The sequence below is a fragment of the Malania oleifera genome, chromosome 8 (genome assembly GCF_029873635.1).
Source record: "Malania oleifera isolate guangnan ecotype guangnan chromosome 8, ASM2987363v1, whole genome shotgun sequence".
Taxonomy (NCBI): Eukaryota; Viridiplantae; Streptophyta; class Magnoliopsida; order Santalales; family Ximeniaceae; genus Malania; species Malania oleifera.
In genome coordinates, this window is record NC_080424.1 from 108,894,655 (window position 1) to 108,916,246 (window position 21,592).

Consider the following 21,592-nt stretch of genomic DNA (forward strand, 5'->3'; position numbering starts at 1 on the left):
ACTGATCCTCTCTTCTAGCAAGAATGTACAAAGTACACACACACACAGACAACAAGGAATGAGAACATGGACAAAATTTTCCTCTTCAAGATTCGAAGTACAGCCCTCTCATAATTATTCCCCATGAAAATTTCAGGTAATAAAATAGTGGTTTATTAGGGTGGGTCATCTAAAAAAGGTTTTCTTGCCTAGAGAAGTGAATGCAGGTACCCGCAGGCCGCTGCAACAAACCTGAAACAACACTACAATTGATGGATTTAGATTTAATAATACTTATTTTCCTAATAGTGTGGCTGGCTGCTGCTCGACGGTGCAGATATCACGTTCAGAACATCCGTCACTGATTGCATGGCGCTCAAAGCCGCTTTAAGAACATCCTGTGAACAACCTGGTTTCACAATTGTTCGCACCTGAGGGCAAACAAAATGTTGTCATATATTACACGACAGCGGTCACAAACCAAATACTTGAACCTGATTAAATGAAAACTATACGTTGTTATTACTTTTAACATTTAACAATCAGATAGAACAAGATTTTGTTTGGAACATGGAATGGGAACGAATAGGTTTTGGAATAAGAAACAAAGGAATGAATGATCAATGCAAATAGGCACCTTATCCAGATACTCCTGCAGTTTCTTTATACGGCCCATGTAATCCTGGTCTTCAACGCACAAACTTACAGCCCTAACATCAGCACCCGGCCCATCAAACTGAAGAGGTCCGGGGTTTCTGTACAGATCATCCATTAAGAATTTTGTTGCATTTTGTCTTAGCAGCCTGTAGAACAAATAGCAGTTATCATCATCACTAACCAATTATTGTGTAAATAATGATCAACCCAAAACATATAATACTCATGCCTTCTTTTTCTTCCTCTAAATTTATTATACAGGACAAGCATATATGCATCAGACATCCAGGAACAGTTGAAAAGAAACATACTCGTATGCTTTGCCTCTCAAATCCACAGGGGCTGGGTGAATAGCAGGTTTTCCAATCAATGATGAGGCCCCTGGACCACGAGACCATCGGTTTACAGTCATCATTGCCTGGGGTTCACCAATACATTCAAAAAGTCAGTGTCCTCTACCACTGCGAGCATTACTAAAACGCTGAATCATCTAGAAACTGGATTATACCCAAACCTTAACATAAAACCAATGCAAGCGTGGGGAAAGGAACTTTCTTCCCCAGATGTAAAGACAGATTAAAAACAACAGAAGCACAACTGCAACTTCATAATCCATGCTGCGAAGGAGATTAGCTACAGAAATGATGGATAAAAATGTAATCCTCACCGTAAGTGGAGCAGCACCACAACGCCACTTGTTCACAGGATTCTTCAGGTTAGTAACAGTCGCCATATAACCATTCAAACCAGCTGCTAGAATATGGTAGCAAATATGCCCAAGAACCTGCATAAACGTTGTTTTAATACTAAAAATAACAATAAAGCAAACTGATAAGTAGCAAGCTGAGGTGGCAAAGCAATTTTTATCATAACCATACATAGGCATAGTCACAATCAAATTTTGATGGCAATGATCCACGGGCTTGATAACCAAAGAAGTGGCAGATGGCATTGAATTTCTTCCCCTTGTATGTGCCTTCTTTCTGGAAAAACCCCAAAAAATATATAAATAAGTAAATAAGTGTCTAGAAATGTCATAATTATTTACTCAAGACAAGTGAATAAAGAGAGACAATGTGTAGCACACAAATTGCTTAGGTTTATTTATTTCATTTTACAGAAAGGAAAATGTGCTAATCATTATGGGCATGGAAATGGGTTATTGTGATCCCGAAGGCATTTAAGAATTTCCTCCCTGGGAGAGTGCAGCTTGGACAACAAGAGGATCATTTTGAGGAAAGAAAGGTAAGCTGTGCTGATGAATAACGTAAACAAAAGATGCTATTTCTAAGTGAAAAAATAAAAGAAAAGAGCACAAGGAGAAGGGTTGAAGAGCAGAAAGAAATATTATACTTGCCCATCAATGTTTTAAAAGCCTCAGTCAAGCCTCACCTAAGACGAGGCATGTCTAAAATTAGCAAATTCCAAAAAGGTCAAAGCATATGCACCAAGGGTTACACATTTCTACAAAAGGCACGCTTTCTGCACCTTTTCAGGTGAGGCTTATGCATTTTTTATGTGTGAAACTTAAGTCACATTTTGTACGAAAATTTTAACCACATGTTATAAGAGAGAGATGTCCTAATATAAGTTCATCTCTAAAACTATTTAACCTCAACCTTTCCAAAATAAATGAGAGTTGCCTCTTTGATATTGAACATAATTCGAACTTAATGTTATAACATCATCTTGGAAATGACTGACAGAACGAATTCTAGTATTTTATTTATAGATTGTTTTTTAATTTAAAAAGACTTATGCCTCGCCTCTCAAGGGTTAAAACACCTTGCAGGGGCATAAGCTAATCCTATTGTTTTGCCCAAGCCTGATAGGTCTCCCAATAAAACAAATATCATCTGAAATTGCACAATCTGGAATGAGTGCGTGGAGTCTGTCCAGCACCAAAAAGGAAAAAATCTAAAATGGTAAAAATAATATGAAGATTCACTTTAATCAAATCAATCAAAATTGCACGTATCCTACCAGTCGCTTATTCATTCCAACTTCCACAAGATGTGCCAGAAGTTTCTCTGTCTCAATCTAGAAAAAAATAAAATATATCACCAATCATTAAATAAAAAATACAACATAATTCAGTAATTCATTATCCTAGTAACACAAAGAGCTCACACTCCTATACCTGAGATAACTGTGCAGAGTCATCAGATTCGGGGAGAAGAAGCAGCTGCAATGTCAAAAACATCAATTTAGTGAACATATTGATTATTAAACAAGGCCAATAAAAGGCAAAAATCTCTCAATATAAAGAAATATGGGGAGCTTAGGACCTGTTTTCTGATGAAGAGTGGTAAAAATTCAAACAAGGCAGATGCCCATGGTGAGAGTTGGGAAGAAATGTCATCAATAGAAACACCTTGCCTGTGCAAGCCATGAACTTCCTGTCGGGTACAAGGTGAGGTCACAAATCATGTCAAATTCATAAATGACTTGTGCAAACTGAAACTATCAAAATAAAGCTTGAAGCGGATTAACAGAAAGAAATGAATTCTATAGCTTACCTGCAATAGAGCATACACTTCAGGAATGCTTTCTATAAGCCCTTCAGGCAGTAAGATGACCCCATGGTATTTGTCTGGTCCAAAAACATCAAATCAGATAACAGTTGCACTCATTATAGTCACCACCACCACCACAACAAAGGGGAGTTAACAAATTCCAGACCTTGTTCTGCCCTGGCCTGAACTGCATCACAAACTTGTTTTGTCAGATCAAAAAGAGTAAGTTTTGATGCTGCAACCTCCTCTCCAAGAATGACCTGCAGAAAGCAAAGTATTGCGTAGTCTAGAAGGTAGGTCTTGATATATTTAGAAGCACACTGAAGACCTCATAACAGCAATATTAAAATAAGAATAATAATAATAGAAAAGGAAAACTAACCATATTTGGATGTGATTGAAGCGTGCATTCCAAAGTAACATGAGATGCCTTTCGGCCCATGAGTCTGATGAAATAATAATACTGAAAGGCCCAAAAAAAAAAAAAAAAACAAAGACCGAAGGTTTTTGTTCTGATAAGTTTCAAGATTTACATAAAATGGAAAATATCAAAATAACATCTGGACTAAAAGTAAAGGAACTTATCTTTTCAGCTAAACCAGTTTACAATTCACAAAAATAACACTAATAATATTAAGTCACTGCAGGTTTTAGTGCCACAAATAACTACTTTGTACTGCTCATTCTGCCCCTTCCAGTACAAGCAAGCAATGCTATAGTTTTGCCCCATTGTATTTAAATCTCAATAATTGACAGATCAGTTACCTTCTCTGCAGATAGAGCATCAGTGCAGACATTGCTGATGAGCTGGGAGTTGACCTGAATACAAAAGAACAAAAGGCTTTCATTCTTAATAATTGCATGCAATTTCACAATAAACATAAACAAAAAGGCCAGTATCCATTGTCTTCTGCAATCTTAAATCTGCACAATTGAACATAGTATGATTACAAAAAATCAAATAGCATAGACACTCTCCAGTTAAAAATTTTAGTATTGCTAAGAACACTAGAATCTATCACTTTAAACAAGAATTAGAAAGTCGTACACTTTTTGGATTCTAGTCTTCTTAGCAATACTAAAATTTTTTCAATGTTTTAAAAGGCAAAGGCGTAAGGCGAGGCATTTTAACCCTTAAAAGGTGAGGCGTCTTAAGGCATTGGGGCGTAAGCCTTTTAAGAATTTATTTTTAAGATTTAAAAAATGTAAATAAATTTATATATTTTAAAAATAAAGAAAAATTAAGAAAATCACAAATGTAATGTAAGAAAGAAAAATTATATGTACTTTGCAACTACTTGTCGGTCACTTGAAAAATTGCGAACTTGAATACATGACATAAATCATGAAAAGAGATAGCTATACTATTACAAAGTTCAAACTATTTTCATGATCTAAGATACAACTCTCTATTATTTTGGAAAGAATGAAGTATAAGAGTTATAGAAATCAACTCATATTATGAGATTACTTTTATACAAACATGTAGTTGGAATTTTTTAACCAAACTTAAGTTTCACGCACACCCAAAATACGTAAGCCTTAACTAAAAAGGCACAAAAGGTGTGCCATTTGTAAAAATGCGTCAGCCCTTTTGGAATTTGGTATTTTAGATTGAGCCTTAAGGCATTTTAAGCATGTTGTGCCTTGAGGCGAGCCTTAAGGCAAGCATCGATTGAGCCTTTTAAAACACTGAATTTTTTTAACATTACACCATCTAAGCATTCTCATCTCAGCAACTTTAACTTTTTGAATATGTTGTTTCTTAGTTGCCCAACATTATGATACATATAACATAGCTGGTCTTATAGTCATCTAAAAAATTTTCCTTTTAATTTTAAGAGTATTCTACGATCACAAAACACACTTGAAACACTCCATTTTACCCAACCTGCTTTAACTCTATGCATTACATCCTCTTCAATTTCTACCTTAACTTGCATAATGGATCCAAGGTATCAAAATTCACTAGTGCTATTGATTTTTTCATCATCAAGTTTAACTTTGTCTCTAATATTCCTCCTACTATTACAGAAATTACATTTTATATATTCTGTCTCATTTCTACTTATTGTAAAACCTCTAGATTCTAAAACTTCTCTCCATAATTCTAACTTAAACTTTACTCTACCCCGAATTTTATCAATTAGTACAACATCATTTGCAAACAATAAACATCATGGAATGTCACTTTGGACACTCCTAGTCAATTCAACCATCAGTAAAGCAAAAAGATAGGGACTCAAAGCAGATCCTTGAATGTACACCTATTATGATTGGAAACTCTCTAATCTCTCCACCTATAGTCCTAACACTAGTCATTACTCCATTGAACATATCCTTAATAACATCGAAATACCTACTACATACACTCTTTTTTACTAAAACCCACCATAGAACTTCCCTAGTATCCTATCATATGCTTTCTCCAAGTCAATAAACACCATATGCAAGTCTCTCTTATTTTTCCTAAATTTTTCCATTAATCTTCTAAAAAGATTATATAACTTCTGTAGTAGATCTCTCAGGCATAAAACCAAATTGATTTTTTGAGACCTTCGTTTCTAACCGTAATCTTTGTTCAACTACCCTTTCCCACAATTTCGTTGTATGACTCATAAGTTTAATTCCCTAATCATTATTAAAATTTTAAATATCTCCTTAATTTTTTTATATAGGTATTAAAGTGTTTTCCCTCCATTTGTTTGGCATTTTCTTAATTTTTATAATTGCATTAAATAAATTAGTTAATGCATTTTAGGAACAATGAAGGGAAAATATGCAAGTTGGAAACCAACTCCTCTCCCCTTAATAGTATAGCATTATATATTATAATATAAAATTACATAAATAATAAAATATTTTTATAACATATATTATAAAAAGTATTAAAAAAAAAAAACAAATACTATACAACAAGACCAAGCCTTAAGTCCCACTAAGTGGGATCGGCTATATGAATCATTTTCCGCCAATTTATCCCATCATGAACCATTTCTTTTAACGACAACAAGAATTATAATAAAATATAACTTGCAAAGAATAATGAAGTACATTTTGATGAAGCCATTAATGTTCATATTAATAGAAATTAATTATTATGCAATTAAATAAAAAACATTATAATATAACTATTGGATTTCATATTAAATAACATATTTTCATACTATGTGGCCATGGACAAATTAGACTCACACACCAAACACTAGAATATGATTCCAATTCCAATTCTATCATTCTCATTCCAATCCCACTCAGATTCTAGTCGCAAACCAAATGCCACCACAATATTTGTCAATATCACATCACCAGAAAAACAATGCAGAGTATAGCAATTGGATCATTTACTTTTATAGACTGAAATGATTTGCTTTAACATATTAAAAAATCTCGTGCATTAAGTAATAGAAGTAATACCTTACATATTGTATCAAAACCAACATTAGTTTCAACAAATTGATTCTTGAGATCTCCATTCAAAGTAACAGGAACCCCAACAACCTGTAAAACCCAAACAAAACAAATGTGGTTACTACATGTTGATGTCACATAAGTTTGAACAAAACAGAGCTTGACAACAGCAACCCTAGTCAAACCCCAACTAGAGCCCTGCTGCACGTGGGGAGCAGTAATGAGAAAACAATTAACTAGGTTTAGGAAACATAGAAATATTAAAAAAGTTAACAGTAACAGAATTTCCTAAATATAAAATAGAAAAACACATCAAATTGAATTCTTAGTGACATGCGAAGTACCTTTGTTGTGCACTTTGCTTCTGCAAATGTCTCTGCAAGCTGAGCAGCATCTGTGTTTGATGTTACCCCTTCAAAAGTACCAAATCGTTGTGTTAAGCAACTTTGAAACACCATACACCAACTATATCTTAGAAAAATTTTAACTTAGTCTACCTCCAATGATAACAAGGCCATCCAACTTCAAATCTTTGCATGCATGAAGTGCAGCATTAACTTGTTCAGTTGTTCTTATTTGATCTTTCGTCCGCCCTAGCAAATCATAACCACCTTCAAGGGCACAAGCATATCATAATGCACAATTAGCATTGATACAATTTTGAAGTTCAGAGAAAAAATCAGAGCTCTCATTGCAGCAATTCTCAAGAACATTACTACCTTGATTTTTGTAGGTTGAAAGAACGTCATCTGTAATCTCAAGAGTTTTCTGTGCAAATAAACCTTCAGAGCCACCTGTTAACAAGCCGAAAGGCAATGATTAAATGAAAGTTACACCTTCGTGACTGAGGTTTGAGTTTTTATGCCTTGAACTCACTCATTAAAATTATTTTTTTTATTTGAAAAAAAGGAGGGGATATTTTATTAGAAGTAAACACAAATCTTTAAGAAAAGATAGAGATAATTAAAATAAAAGAAATTCACAAGGAATATCACATATCAACACTAACTTTATGCTCACATGCAAATCAAAAAAAGCATTGTTCAATGGTAAATTCCCATTAAAGATTTGTTTTAAGTTCAACAACTACCAAGCACAATTGATTTTAATTCAACACTTCAAACTCTAGGGTCTTTGTTTAGGGATCTTAAAACAATTCAAATATTAGGATCTCAAGTCCGTAACTTGGAGCTGTATCTGTTTACATAGTGCCCAAATCATGAGAAAGTCAAGCCATGTAAAATGAAGTTTGCAATAAAAAAAGGCCAATTTAACACTTCAGCAAGGAGCCACATGCATAAGAGGAGCCCTAAAACATTTTATTGTTTCTTGGAAAAAGAGGTGCCACAAAGTAGGACACTCATGATGGCAAATGACAATAGAGTCAAATGATAAGAACTGAAAAAAACAAAGTGGAACTTACCTGAGAAATCAATGAAAAACACTTGATGAAATGAGCTAAAGCATAAGCTAAACCAAACCAAAGATACAGGATGTCACTGCTTACCAAGAAATCCAAGTAGTGTGCTGTTGGGGTTGTGAGTTTTAAGTGCATTGTGAAGACCCCATATGACATTATGTCCTCCAGGAGATTGTCTCCCACAGAAGACCAATCCCACCCTGCAAAAGATAGTTGAAATGAACAAATATTCTTAAAAATGCAAATAGCACAAAGAACACTCCTCACAATAGCTTTTAACTAGTTTCCTAATGTTGTTCGCTCAAATTCTTGCATTTATGCAAGTGTGCACAATATTTTATGAAGCCTCTAAGATGTACATTTTAATTTATTGTCATGAAGCCTTCAAGACAGACCTCCTTTTTTTTTTCTTTTTTTTTTTTGTTAAGGAACAAAAGCTATCATAATTTTTCCCACAAAAATATAGGAGCTTGACTCCACTTTTCTAATCACTTTTATATACATTTTCCCCTATTTTTCCCCATCCCCATTGGCACTGCCACTGCAACCATCCATAAATTTCCTCTTTACACATAATGCACATATAATCATACTTGTATTTAGTATATACGTAAAGTCACAGTAGGATATATAATGATAGCACAAGAAGAGCCAGCATTTAGCATGTGCTCAACAGAAACTTAATGGCAGATCATCCCATAGTAAGCAGGGAATGGGGGGATTGTCCGGGAACCGGGATGCAGGGTCATGTCCCTAATTTATGGTTACCTCTTGTGACCCAAAACACAATGGCATGCAGTTTGGATGGCCAAAGGTGGTGAACCATCCTCTTAAATGTAAGAATGAAAAAATGGAAGAAAAAAATTAAAGAATCAAAACATATTAAGAAAATTGAATCTCAAAACAGTTATAGATTATAGAAAAAGAGAAAGTAAGAAATTTTAATATATTTATTTCATGCAGTCATGCCTAATGTCACTTTCAACATTTATTAAGCAGCCCAAGTGCTTGCTTCAAAGCACACAACGATGCAAGATAGTGAACTAATACCACCACAGTACCATATACAAAACTAAGCAGTCTACTCTACCACCACAGACCAGAACATACACCTATCTAGATAAAATCATCATCCTTTAGGCAGTTTAACTTATCATAGTCATGCTCACTAGATGAAAACTAAAATGAACAAAAAGTGATTGTTTGCATACCTGATTGCTGGATGCTCAGTTATAATTTTTGCATCAGGGACCTTTGCAGTTTCCCTAAGAAAGTGAGCTAAAGGCTGACCATACGTATGCGGGAAGGACCGACTTATGGTGTTAGCACCAGAGGGATCTGCAGCAGTTGTTGCATCACCATATTCGACCCTGACAGTAGTACCCTGAGTTTTTAAAAATAAAATAAAATAAGAATGTGTTCAACAGAGACATGATTCTAGCCATTCAAAAAAGTAAGCTCAGGCAGTGACAACCGACTGTGCTAGGCTAAAGCATCTTCCAGCACAACCATATTAAACAGAAAATATTAATCGGCACATAATATATTTTAATGGTGTAATGAATGAAAATGCAAAAAGATACTAGTTTCTTTGTTAAAGAAAGGCATATTTATGGGATTTTGTCAAAAACCAAACTGGTCTTCTTGGATTTCTAAAACTTGAAGTGATAAACTTTGATGCCTCTTCATCAGTTTCCATTATTAAATAAATAAATAGGGGATCTTCATTATAATTGAAAGTTCATTAGCTAGTGCCACATAGATGCAGATATCAACAAATGAACTATAGTTAGATCCTACCAAGTTTGAGACTGCAAGGATGACAGACAGGGATGTGAAATACGGAACATAACAACAATCGATACAAAATTACAAAATGGGATTCTTGTCCTATGTAGTCTACATGTTGTAAAGGCAAAAAATAAGGAACTAGTAACTGATTCATGGGGGGCAAGAATGAAAGCAAGTTTGTGCAAAAATGCTTACTTTATAATTTATATTATGTTTTTCTGGTATCATATTCCTGTATTTCAATGTAGTTATAAAGAAAACACATAATGGTGCGTGAGTTGTACATGAATAGCTAGAATAGAATTTATTAGTCATGCTCAGTGCGAATAAAACCCTCTAAACTGTGAAATGCCTGTGGTAGATGCCTGCAAAATTATCATTCCCGAACAGATGTAGCAGAATCAATAAAATGCATGTTCAGAGCAACAACTGATTCAAAAGATTGCCGTAAGTCTTATACAGGCCCAATCATCCAAACTACCGCACCAAAAATTCAAACTTGCTCCGCTGAATACAAACAATATACAAAAATAAATCCAAAACAACCAGACGTTATTTGCGTAGCTCACAGTGCCGCCCAAGCGAGTCATTCAAATATAAAAAGCAGTCAAACAAATAAATCGAAAACAAGAAAACAATAAGCGCGCGCGGCCTGACAATTCGATCTCTTCCCCTGCGTCTCAGCAGATTACAAAAACAATGAAATCTCCGATCGCGCCAAGAACATAACGAGAAGTGTTTTGCATTGAAAGTAAATAAATTACAAAAAAAAAATGGCAGATTTCGTCAGATTTGAGGAGCAGAAGCAGCACAAAACAGCGGAAAATAAGAAAATCACGAACCCTACCTGAAGGCAAGGAGGGAGTTCGGGATGGTAGAGAGATCGCTCCTTTTGCAGATCGGAGAGTTCTCTGGGAATGCCGAAATCTGAATCCATCTGTTAGCTCTCTTTCTCTCTCTCTCACTCTCTCCTTCTCTCTGTGTCTTCGTGTGTGTTCTGTTTTTCTTGTCCTCTAATACCGGTTTTATAGGTCCCGGCGATCTAACCAACCAACCTAGCCAGTGGTTTGGTTCAACCCTGGTGGAGCCAACTACGAAATCGTCCATTGCTTTGGGATATTATTACGATATTAGCCCCTGTATATATCGTTGAATTACGTAACTACCCCGCTGTTTTTGACTCTGCTCTGCTACTGCTAGACCCTCCCTCGTCGACGTCGACCAAAACAAGCCTCCTTCCCCTATATTATTACACAATTGCCACCCCTTAATACTTAATATTATGATGATATTCAATGTATTTAATTTTAGGCAATTTCTTAATGGGTTGAAAATGTAAATATGAAAATACAGAAATATGGGATAATTTTTTATATTTCCATATAGAAATATGAAAATAAATAAAATTAAAAAAAATAATTTTATAATTATTTAAAAACTAAAGTTAAAATTATTTCCAGAAGAGAACGGTTTTAATTTTTTTTGTTTTTTTGTTTTTTATACAAATATTATAAAGTTGAAAAATAAATAGACTTCTTTGTATTTTTTAAAATTTTAAAAATTTAAAAAATGAAAAAAAAAATTACAAGATCCAAAATAAGTTTAAAATTTTAAAATTTATTACTAATTAAAATATAGGCATAAAGAACATTAAGACGCTTAGGTAAGGGTGGCCACATTTTGATTTATAAATTTGGTTAACAAATAATATTAGCTAATATATGAGGGTGAAGGATGAGTTTGGCCTTCTTTTTTTTTCACTTAAACTCTTTCTTTCTAAAAGTAAAAATCGGGTTGAACATTTTCAGTAAATAAATTTTTTTATTTTTTTAAAAAGTCAAACTTTATTTTTTTCTTAAGTGAATTTTTAATAGTTACAAATTTGAATCTTTTTAATGCTAAAAGGTAGCTTTTTTTTTTCCTAATGAATTATTTGTTAAAACAAAAGACACTAACTTCCCCGAAGTTTGATAAAAATTACAATGATCTCTCCCAAATTTTTAAGAATTTCATAAATCTCTCTTAAGATTCACCAAAAAGTCACAAATCTCTTCTTGTATATTGTAAAACGACAAATTTTTTTAGAGTAGGTCTATATCTTTTTGACAAATCGCGGGAGGGGGTATATGAAATTTTTGAAATCTCATGAGAAGTTGTGACAATTTTGAAACTTTATGAGAGATCTTTGTCTTTTTATCAAATCTCGAGAAATGTGAGCATCTTTTACCTTATTCAATTTCATTATTATCGTCAAATTTTCTCAAATATTACAAAACTATTAATGCATTAACTATATTCCCTTCAAATACATTTTTATTTTAATCAATTTAAATACTAAATGGAAACGATTAATTGATTAACCAATTTTTCAATTTAATTTTTTTATTCAAAATGATTTTTTCAATTACATTTTCATCCATAAAGATTATCATACATGTTTGGTGTCTATTTGTAACTTGAAAAATCTTAAGGAAAGGAAAGAAAAAGAAAAAGAAAATATGAAGCAATTCACTTTTTCATGTTTGGTTATCAAGAAAAATAAAAAAAATAAAAACAAAAAAATTTACCAAATCAATTAACACAAACATAATTTTACATAACATTTATATTTAAGGTTTCTTAATTTATAACCATATAAAAATAAAATTTTATTTTTAATAATAATTAATATAAAGGAAAAATATAGCAAAAAATTAGTTCCCTTCCTATTCTTCATTATTTTCTTTTTTCTCAATCAAAATTTTGACCTTGATTAGCCAATTTGACCGTTTTATTTTTATAAACACTTTTCAAATTGGTTGTTTTGACTTCTAGATGACCCAAAACTATGTACCAATTAAATTTTTTAAAGCAGATTTTAGAATGAATGATTTTTCCATTTAGCAGTACTTTTTTTTCAACGTGAATGCATGTTCATTAGTTGAATCAATTCACGTGTTGCCATAGTTGGTCATAAAGTGACATAGAAATTCCTAAGGTGACGATATAGTCTGTGGGGGGAAAAATATCAATAATAATAAAAGTCATAAAGAGAGAAGATTATTATTATTATTATTATAAAGGATACTTACCTTTCCAAATCTTACAGACCTCACCTAAAATTTGTATAAAAAAGCATCTATTTAAAAAAAAATTTAGAAAATAAAAGAAAATATTTGTGTTTTGACACATTTCAAAAAAAGTCGTTAAAATTTTTAAAATTTCAAAAAATATTATTGTTTCGATTCAAAGTTTATGGAATGTCATTGTCATATTCAATTCTTTTCACTATTACAATTTAGAGTCTCTTATTAACCTTTTACTTAGGCATTGGAGTAGTCCGGAATACACTCTAGGTCTTTCAAGTTATTTTTGTTTGATTTTTTTTTTTCAGGTGATTGTGATCGGGAAAGGATTCACGAAGATGGATCGACTTTGAGGCTGCAACAAAAAAAAAAAACAATTATTATTAAAATATGGGAGTTCATTGGATGGAAATTTTCAAAAAAAAAAAAAAACAATTAGCATGTCATCCAGATTTAAGTCTAGAAGGTCAATGCATGCTATTCATTGGAATTTGTAGTGTAATTGCTTTTCACCTCCCCATTCCTATTTTTACTTTTCAAACAAATGACGGCTTTTCAGCGCAGTGGAAGTCGTGGAACATTTTTAAAATTAAAATGTTTTTTTATATACGCGGTTAAGAATACTATTTTAATGACTATAATATACAAATTGTTTAATCAGAGAGAGAGAAAAAAAAATTATATTTATTAAAATTTTAGAATTGTTAATGTTAACTTTGGTGTATTTCCAAAAAGGGGGGTGAATTGGGTATTAAAAATTTATTCTTAGATTTAGCTAATTCAACAGCAACGTTATATAAACTTATGATCTTTTTATTTAATTATAAACTCAATCAACACATGTACTACATATAATAAATCAAACATACAACATATATGTGCTGAAAATAAATGTACGAAAAATAAATTTGTTGAAATATAAAGAACACGAACGATATGTTATCGAGGTTCGGCCAACTGTACCTACGTCCCTACCTTTTGCTCACAAGTTCGAGAATTCCACTAATAGTTCACTTAACGGGTGGAACGTCATCTAATACAACCAGCTCAATTAGCACAGAGCTGATCTCAACCTTTACAAATTCTCCTTGCGAGCGTGAAAAAAGTCTTAGGTCAAATTCACAAAGCTAATCCAACCTGATCTTACGGACTAGATCAAACCCCCTCAGGCCACGCCTGAAAATATAACAGTATTTTTCAAAAAATAACCGGTACAGTGATTATACTTTCATGTTAAACAGATATGTACTCAATACACGCAGTATACTCAATCAATTACACATCAACATTATTAAAAATGTAAGCTCAATGATGTGTATTTTTGTGCAAGTTACACTCAACAAGATATGATCATTAATATGTTCAAGAGTGTTCTAATTAAATTAAAAACTTTGAAATGGTATATATCAAATCTTAATAATAATCAAGATTTCAAATATGCTAATCAAATATTCAAACTAACTCAAAATATTTTCATTCAATGTAATGAACAGAGGAGTAGTTTGAAAAATATTATAACTTGTAAAAATATTTACACAACAAAAGTAAAGTTATAGGAATCTTGTAATGATAATGCAAAGATCCTTAAGCTACTGAATATATCCCAACACAAGATTTATTATATTCAAATCTGTGGGATAAACTTTGCTAACTCCCCAAAAATAAATCAATCAATCAAATAAGAACACTGCGAGTATTAGCAATACCTAATATATACTAGTACAACCAATATACTCTTACAATACTAAAATGTATCAAGGGAATAGAATTTTAAGAGTATTTGGACAAAAAGAATATTTTCAAAATAGATGATTTTTTGCTAATTATTTGGCTAATCTCACACTAATCTTCACAAATGAACTTATATTTATAGACAATATCAAAAATATAACCGTTTGTGACCTATTGAGTATTCTTAAAAAAGTTTTAAATAGTTTAAACACAATTAACTCAACTTAATCCTATTTTACTGTGATTAAAATAATTTTAACCAGCCGAGATTCGGGCAGCTAAACCATGCTTCGGTCGCTCGAACAAATACAGTAATAAAAGTAATTTAAATGAGTTCGGTCGCCTGTGTCATGCTTCGGTAACCCGAATCAAAGTCAGTAGTCTTTGTTCGTGACTTCGGGTGCCCGATCCTTGGTTAGGTCGCCCGAACTCTTATGTTCGGTCACCTAGGGCTCATTTTAAACTGTACAATTCGGTCGCCCAACCTCTCTCATTTTATGTCTATTACATTTATTTTCACTTCAATTGAATTTAAATGAGTTCGGTCGCCTATGTCATGCTTCGGTAACCCGAATCAAAGTCAGTAGTCTTTGTTCGTGACTTTGGGTGCCCGATCCTTGGTTAGGTCGCCCGAACTCTTATGTTCGGTCACCTAGGGCTCATTTTAAACTGTACAATTCGGTCGCCCAAGGAGTTTTGAACTCTTGGGGTTCGGTCGCCCAACCTCTCTAATTTTATGTCTATTACATTTATTTTCACTTCAATTGATTTTCCAAATATTATAATTGATATTTGGGACTTTCTTTTTATGCAAGTGTTGAGACCCTAAGGTCCTTTCTAAGGTTTTATTGAGTACGCCAAAAATCTGGCGTCAGTCGATCGAAAGGTGCCCTAAAGTCATTCGGTCTCTATAGTCAGTTTATGACATTTTTGAGTTTACAAACCTACATGCATGACATGCAGAGATTATTACAGACCGATATCATAATTACTATTACAGACCAATATAATATAAGTTACAACAAAAGAAGTCTTCGAGATCTTTAGACTTTGAGTTTTCATGTGTCATTAGTTGATCTGCTAATTATATATCTGCACACAAACTTGAAAGTCCTCAAATATCAAGAGTATTTGTCATTATCAAAATCGGGTATGACCTATCAGGTCAACAATTAATATTTTGAGAAAATTCTTCAATTTTAAAATTTCAAATAAAAGGTCATTCTTCACAAAATTAAAATTAATATTAAATAATCGGGTAGGGGTAGGTTAGGGGGTAGGGACAAATTAGGAACATAAAGTGAAGAAAGTAAAGAAGAAGAATGGTATATAAATGGAGAAGGGCAGCTGGATGTTCCGGGGGGGGGATATGCTGTAGAGAATATGCTAGGGCTGGGGGGAGGATATTATTGTAATTTCGGCATGCCCTCTCCGCGTGTGTTTTGTCTGTGTCTTCACCAACCACTCCACCGGAAGGTGGGGCGGGGCTACCCTCTTCATCGGCTTTGGCTCCCTATCAACTATACACTATAATAAATATTAAGCTCCCCCCTCCTGGCTCCTGCCTTTCTTTTTGAGATTTTCCTATTTACCGTACCCCTTCGGGTGTCGTCTTATGTTGTCCTCCCGACCACCTGATGACGCCATCCCATCCCCCGCCGGTCACCAACAATTGCTGCCGTTCACAATTATGGAGTGAAAATTACTTCTTGCTTCTTTAAAATAAATAATAAAAATTGCATCTTGAAGAAAATTTATTATTTTTTTTTATCAAACCTTAAAAAAAAATAATCATTATCTTTTGCCTTGTATTATAAATAAACAACTCACTACTCACATTAATATTAACTAGACAACTGCATCATATTCTGTAAACCATATTTTTACATTAGTTAAACCCAAAAAACAATGGATTTAGAATATAGGATTGTCGCTCCCAAGCGGTGGGAACAGCCCAGACCACATTGCCTATTAGTAATGAAATTAAATTTAATAAAATTTTAAATTTCAGCTGATTGCAAAAGAGAAAAAATCCGCCACATTAAAAACCCACCTTCTGAGGGGGTCTGTTTGATATTCACTCCGAACAAAAATTTATACAATAAATTTCTTCGTAACTGTATATGGCCCCGGCCAGTGGAGAGAGATTATGGTAATGCTTAATTGATTTTATGCTGTGTTTCCAAACAGCTTTACTTTCCTTCCTTTGGATTACCCCATCCATTGAAGTCAAAACAAAATCCACGCTCATGAATATTGGTAGAGCTAAACTCATAGGCTATATCAAAGTAAGTGTGGTTCTCTACATAGCCTAATTTTGGTCATGAACTCAGATTTCACCCTTCCCCAATACACGCTCAATCCCAAGGGAGCAATAAAGAAATTAATATATATTTTTAGGTGAGAAAATAGTAATACAAAATAAGAAAAAACCAAGAATTATGGGACATCGTTACCAACTACACTACTACAAACGGCTAAGCAGCAAAATAAGAAGGGAGGAAAAGAGTAGTGCTCCATAAGAAGAAACCAAGAAATATGGGAAATCATCGCCAACACTACTACAAACGGCTACCAACTACACTACTTAGAATGGGCCTCTGGAACTGGACTTCATCTATGTAGTCCTGTGGAGAAGGAAATCTAAACATTCAGGATGAAAAGTGGTGGAAAGCCATGGAAAATACAGGATGCTCGATGCCTCGCACCAAAAACTCCAACAGGAGGTAAAGGGGTTGGTTTCATCTTTGTCCTCGAAGCTTTGCATCTCTTACTCTTGAACACCTGTAATCCGATGCTCTTACTTCTTGCCCCTCTTGGAGCCGCCCTTTCCAAAGCTCTGCCTCCGTCGCTTTCCTCCCATCCTGATTCCGGTGTCAACCGAGGCCGAGGGGGCAGAGGGAGCAACAGGCAAATGATGCCCAGGAACCAAAACAGGGAACCCAACAGCAGGGATTCTGCATTTGTCAATCAAATACAATTCCAATCAAAACTTCATACATTTGCCTGATCAAGGTTGACAGAGTCTAATCCCTCAAAAATTAATATGTTTACCAATCAACAAATCAGGACAACTAAAATGACAACTATGCCATTCGAGCCACACTAAAATCAAAGATTTAAGTACAACTGATATAATAAAGCATAGAAACTCCCCCCACCCAACCAAAATCAAAATGCATGAAACTTGAAAGTCCTACCCTATGTTACATTATTATATATATTAATTTCACCAGCCATGCACCATATGTATGTAGTAGACATACTAATGTTATTAAGAATATATATGATAGAACAATGACTAGCAATAGGACTATAGGTGAAGAAACTAGAGAATTTCCAATCACAATAGGTGTACATCAAAGATCTATTTTGCGCCTTTATTTTTTGTTTTAGTAATGGATGAACTTACTGGGAGTATCCAAAATGAGGTTCCATGATATATTGTTTGCAAATGATATTGTCTTGATTGATGAAACTAGGATGAAGTAGGATCTAAGTTCAAATTAAAGAAAGAAGCTTTACAAATCAATAGCACTAGTACATTTCAATACCTTTGATCTATTATGCAAGTTGAAGGAGAAATTGAATAAGATGTAATGCATAAAGTTAAAGTAGGTTGTGTAAAATGGAGGAATGCTTCAAGTATGCTGTGTAATCGTAGAATGCTCTTAAAATAAAATGGGAAGTTTTATAAGACGACTGTAAGAACTGTGCTACATGGATCAAAATATTAGGTGACTAAGAAAAAACATATGAGAATGCTAAGATGGATGAGTGGTATAACGTTGAAAAATAAATTATTGAATGAGCATATTCACGATAACTTAAACATAGCTCATGTAGAGGATAAGATAAGGAAGAAGATGATTCAAAAGGTTTGAGCACTTTCAACGCAACATAAGCTACATAATGTGTTAGTGAGGAAGAGTGAATGAGTGACTATGAGCAATAGAAGGGGCAGGGATAAACCAAAAATAACTTAGAATGAGACAGTGAAAAAGGATTTAATAGTCCTAAGTTTGTTGAAGGAAATTGTCCATGGATACATAAATTGGCGAAAAAGAATTCATGTAACCGACCCTGCCTAGTGAAACTTAAGACTTAGTTTGCTGTTTCTCATTGATTTTTATGGGGTTTGACATGTGTATTACGTATACATGCAGTCTTGCAACCAAGGTTTGAAGCCCAAGTGGATGTTTCATGGGGACTCCTTGAACACAGACACACTGGATAACCAGGTTAATTGTTTTCTTCTTCTGTGTTTTTTCTATTCCATTTTCCATCAGCTGTGTGCGCATATCCAAGCAGGCCTATTTTAACAAAGCAAGAAAAAACATTCCTAGAGTAAAGACAAAAAGAAATGTATATAACAATCCTTCCATGGATTTGTTACAGGTGCAGCCATCCACATAAATAAAAATGACTCAGAAAGGAGAATAAAAAGAAGGGTAAGGCGAGGTCCAGGTTTCATACCCAACAAGAGCACAGCAGACTCCTGCTTGGTCATGGAAGCACCAAAGGCCTGGCCATTATGTAATTGAAGACGGAGAGCATGGTTCTCTGCAACGCAACACTGGAGCAATCGTCCCAGTCTCCTGCATTCCCCTTCGAAATACCTACTCTTCGTCTCCAAATCTCTCAGATGCATCTTCTTCCTTTCCCTTGATCTCAGAGCAGCGTCCCTATTTCTCAACTGCCTGAAAAATTAGACCCAAAGCTATATCATATGCAGCCATAAATTTATCTCCCACACAACAGCGAATATAATCCTATAATAATTTACGTAAGAAATTAAAATCCCAATTCAGCAACGACTAGCTAACATAATCAATTGTAAAAAATTACAAAGATGAGACTACAAGTAACTTCCACGCAGAAAATCCAAATTCCTGAAAAGAAAAAAAAAAAAAAACCCTAATATTGATCTAATTCAACCAGCTAAAGACATTCAAACGCAACAAAATAACAATTTGCAACGATATGAGACAGTTTATTAACTCCGAGCACAAACCCTAATACCTAACACGGAAAACGCCGACCCTGGGCGCGGTAGGGGGGACCTAGTATTTACTTGGCTACCCAGCCAGCTACTGACATTCCAAAGCAACAAAATTTACAAATATATGAATCTGTCCATCAACTCCACGCGCAAAACCAAAATCCTCACAAAGAGAACAGGAGAGAACCCTTGCCTTTAAATAATAAGATGTGAGTCATATTTACAGACATTCGAAAGCAACAAAATCTAGATTACTTGTACCTTCTACGTTTCTTCGAAATCGGATCTTCCTCTTCGCCGCCGCTATCGTTGTTGTTGTTGTTGTTGCTGTAGCTCTCATTGCTGTTTGCGTCCGGAGCGTCGATCTTCTCCCTCTCGGAACAATTACCATCCTCCAACGGACTCGAAGTACTGCGTTCGGAAACATTGAAATTCTCAGCAGATGGATCGGCCGGCGAGTCAAGAAGAATATCTGCCAAAAAATCGTTGCAAAATTGGGGATTAGACTCTATAAGAACCCCGTTGCAGTCATCATCGTCCTTCATCAGCAAGTGCTCGATCTCGCCAATCCACGAGGACAACGAATCTGGAGAGGAGTTTGCGCATATCACATCACCGGAAGCTTCCAGTGATAAATCAGAAGAGGGAGGAAGAGAGTTGTCTCCAAACAAATCCGCCATAACCTCGGGGGCGGTGTCGAACACATGTTCCCAATCTAGATCGTGTTCTTCTTCTACGGCTACCGAAATCGAATCCCCCATGAGCGAAGAAGAAGAAGAAGAAGATTATCAGAGAACCCAAAAAAAAAAATATTTACACCAACTAATTTTAATGAACAGAAATTGAACATTTATATCAAAAGCATATTCTCGTTTGGCTCTTTGACTCTGTTCGCGCCACCGGACACGGTTTCTTCGGGCGGAAGGAATGGGGGAGATTTGCTCGTCTGTTTCGCTGCGCGTATGACGAAACCGTCGGCGAGCAAGTGGGCCCCAATATCAACCAATCATCTTCGAAGGACGGGCTCTTGTGGACCAACCCCATTAATAAACTAGTTATTTCTGCGACATAGAAAATCCCTATATCCTCACTCCCGTCATCTGACCAATAAGAATATTCCACGTAGAGGTTTTATTTTTTGTCACCAGTAGCATCTTGACACGTAAGCTTAGCTACTACCATTTTGGTACATTATTTTTAAATATATTTTAAATTATAATATTAAATTTTTTATTAAAATTTATTTTAATTATTTATAAATAATATTTAAATATTTTTTATTAAAAATTATTTTAATTATTTATAATTACAATTTAAATATTTTTTTATTAAAAAATAAGAAAATATTATTTTTTGATTAATAATAATCTTGTGATTAATTAATATTTATAGCATATTACTGTCATATTAAATTATGATAAAAAATATTATTAATTAAATTAAAAAATTTAATTTATTTAATATTAATTTAAATTAACAAATAATTCTTGCTCAATCCATAATTGTATTATAATAACTAATATGTATTTTTTATATATTTTAAATTAAAATATCAAACTTTTATAATTAAAAATTTAAATGACAATTGTATTATTTTCTAATTAAATTTTAAATATTTTATATTAACTAAAATAATATAATATTATTTATTAATTAACAATAATCTTGTTATTAATGTATATTTATAACTTATGATTATCACATTAATTTATATTAAAATAGTATTAACTCAATTAAAAATTTTAATTTATTTAATATTAATTTAAATTTATATATGGTTCTTTTGATTCATTATAGAATTTAATTATATTTTATTAATAATTAGTAGATTATAATGCATACTAAAGTAATAATGATTAAATTAATAGATGGTTTTTCTTCTTTATTCCAAAATTTAATTATGTTTCATTAATAATTAATATATTACGATGCATAGTTAAATAATATATGATTATCTTCTAATATATTTTTTAAATTAAAAAATAGTCATTAAATTTTCTTATATTTACAAAATTGACCC

At 33.5% G+C, this 21,592-nt stretch overlaps 2 protein-coding genes across 2 annotated transcripts; both read right to left on the reverse strand.

Annotated features, from left to right (window-relative positions):
* Positions 1–59: 59 nt before the first annotated feature.
* LOC131162972 (pyrophosphate--fructose 6-phosphate 1-phosphotransferase subunit alpha) lies at positions 60–10,808 on the reverse strand. The gene is made up of 19 exons (XM_058119622.1): positions 10,622–10,808; positions 9,195–9,367; positions 8,071–8,183; positions 7,283–7,357; positions 7,061–7,174; positions 6,908–6,975; positions 6,570–6,653; positions 3,918–3,971; positions 3,535–3,615; positions 3,319–3,412; positions 3,156–3,229; positions 2,925–3,035; positions 2,777–2,821; positions 2,620–2,676; positions 1,515–1,619; positions 1,304–1,420; positions 948–1,054; positions 617–782; positions 60–410 (listed from the first exon to the last, which is right to left on the reverse strand). The coding sequence occupies exons 1-19, from the start codon at positions 10,709–10,711 to the stop codon at positions 282–284; spliced, it is 1,857 nt and encodes a 618-aa protein (XP_057975605.1). The 5' UTR covers positions 10,712–10,808; the 3' UTR covers positions 60–281.
* A 6,130-nt stretch (positions 10,809–16,938) lies between these two features.
* On the reverse strand, positions 16,939–20,593 carry LOC131162973 (bZIP transcription factor 60). Its single transcript, XM_058119623.1, has 3 exons — positions 19,834–20,593; positions 19,047–19,270; positions 16,939–17,527 (listed from the first exon to the last, which is right to left on the reverse strand). The coding sequence occupies exons 1-3, from the start codon at positions 20,331–20,333 to the stop codon at positions 17,214–17,216; spliced, it is 1,038 nt and encodes a 345-aa protein (XP_057975606.1). The 5' UTR covers positions 20,334–20,593; the 3' UTR covers positions 16,939–17,213.
* Positions 20,594–21,592: the final 999 nt, after the last annotated feature.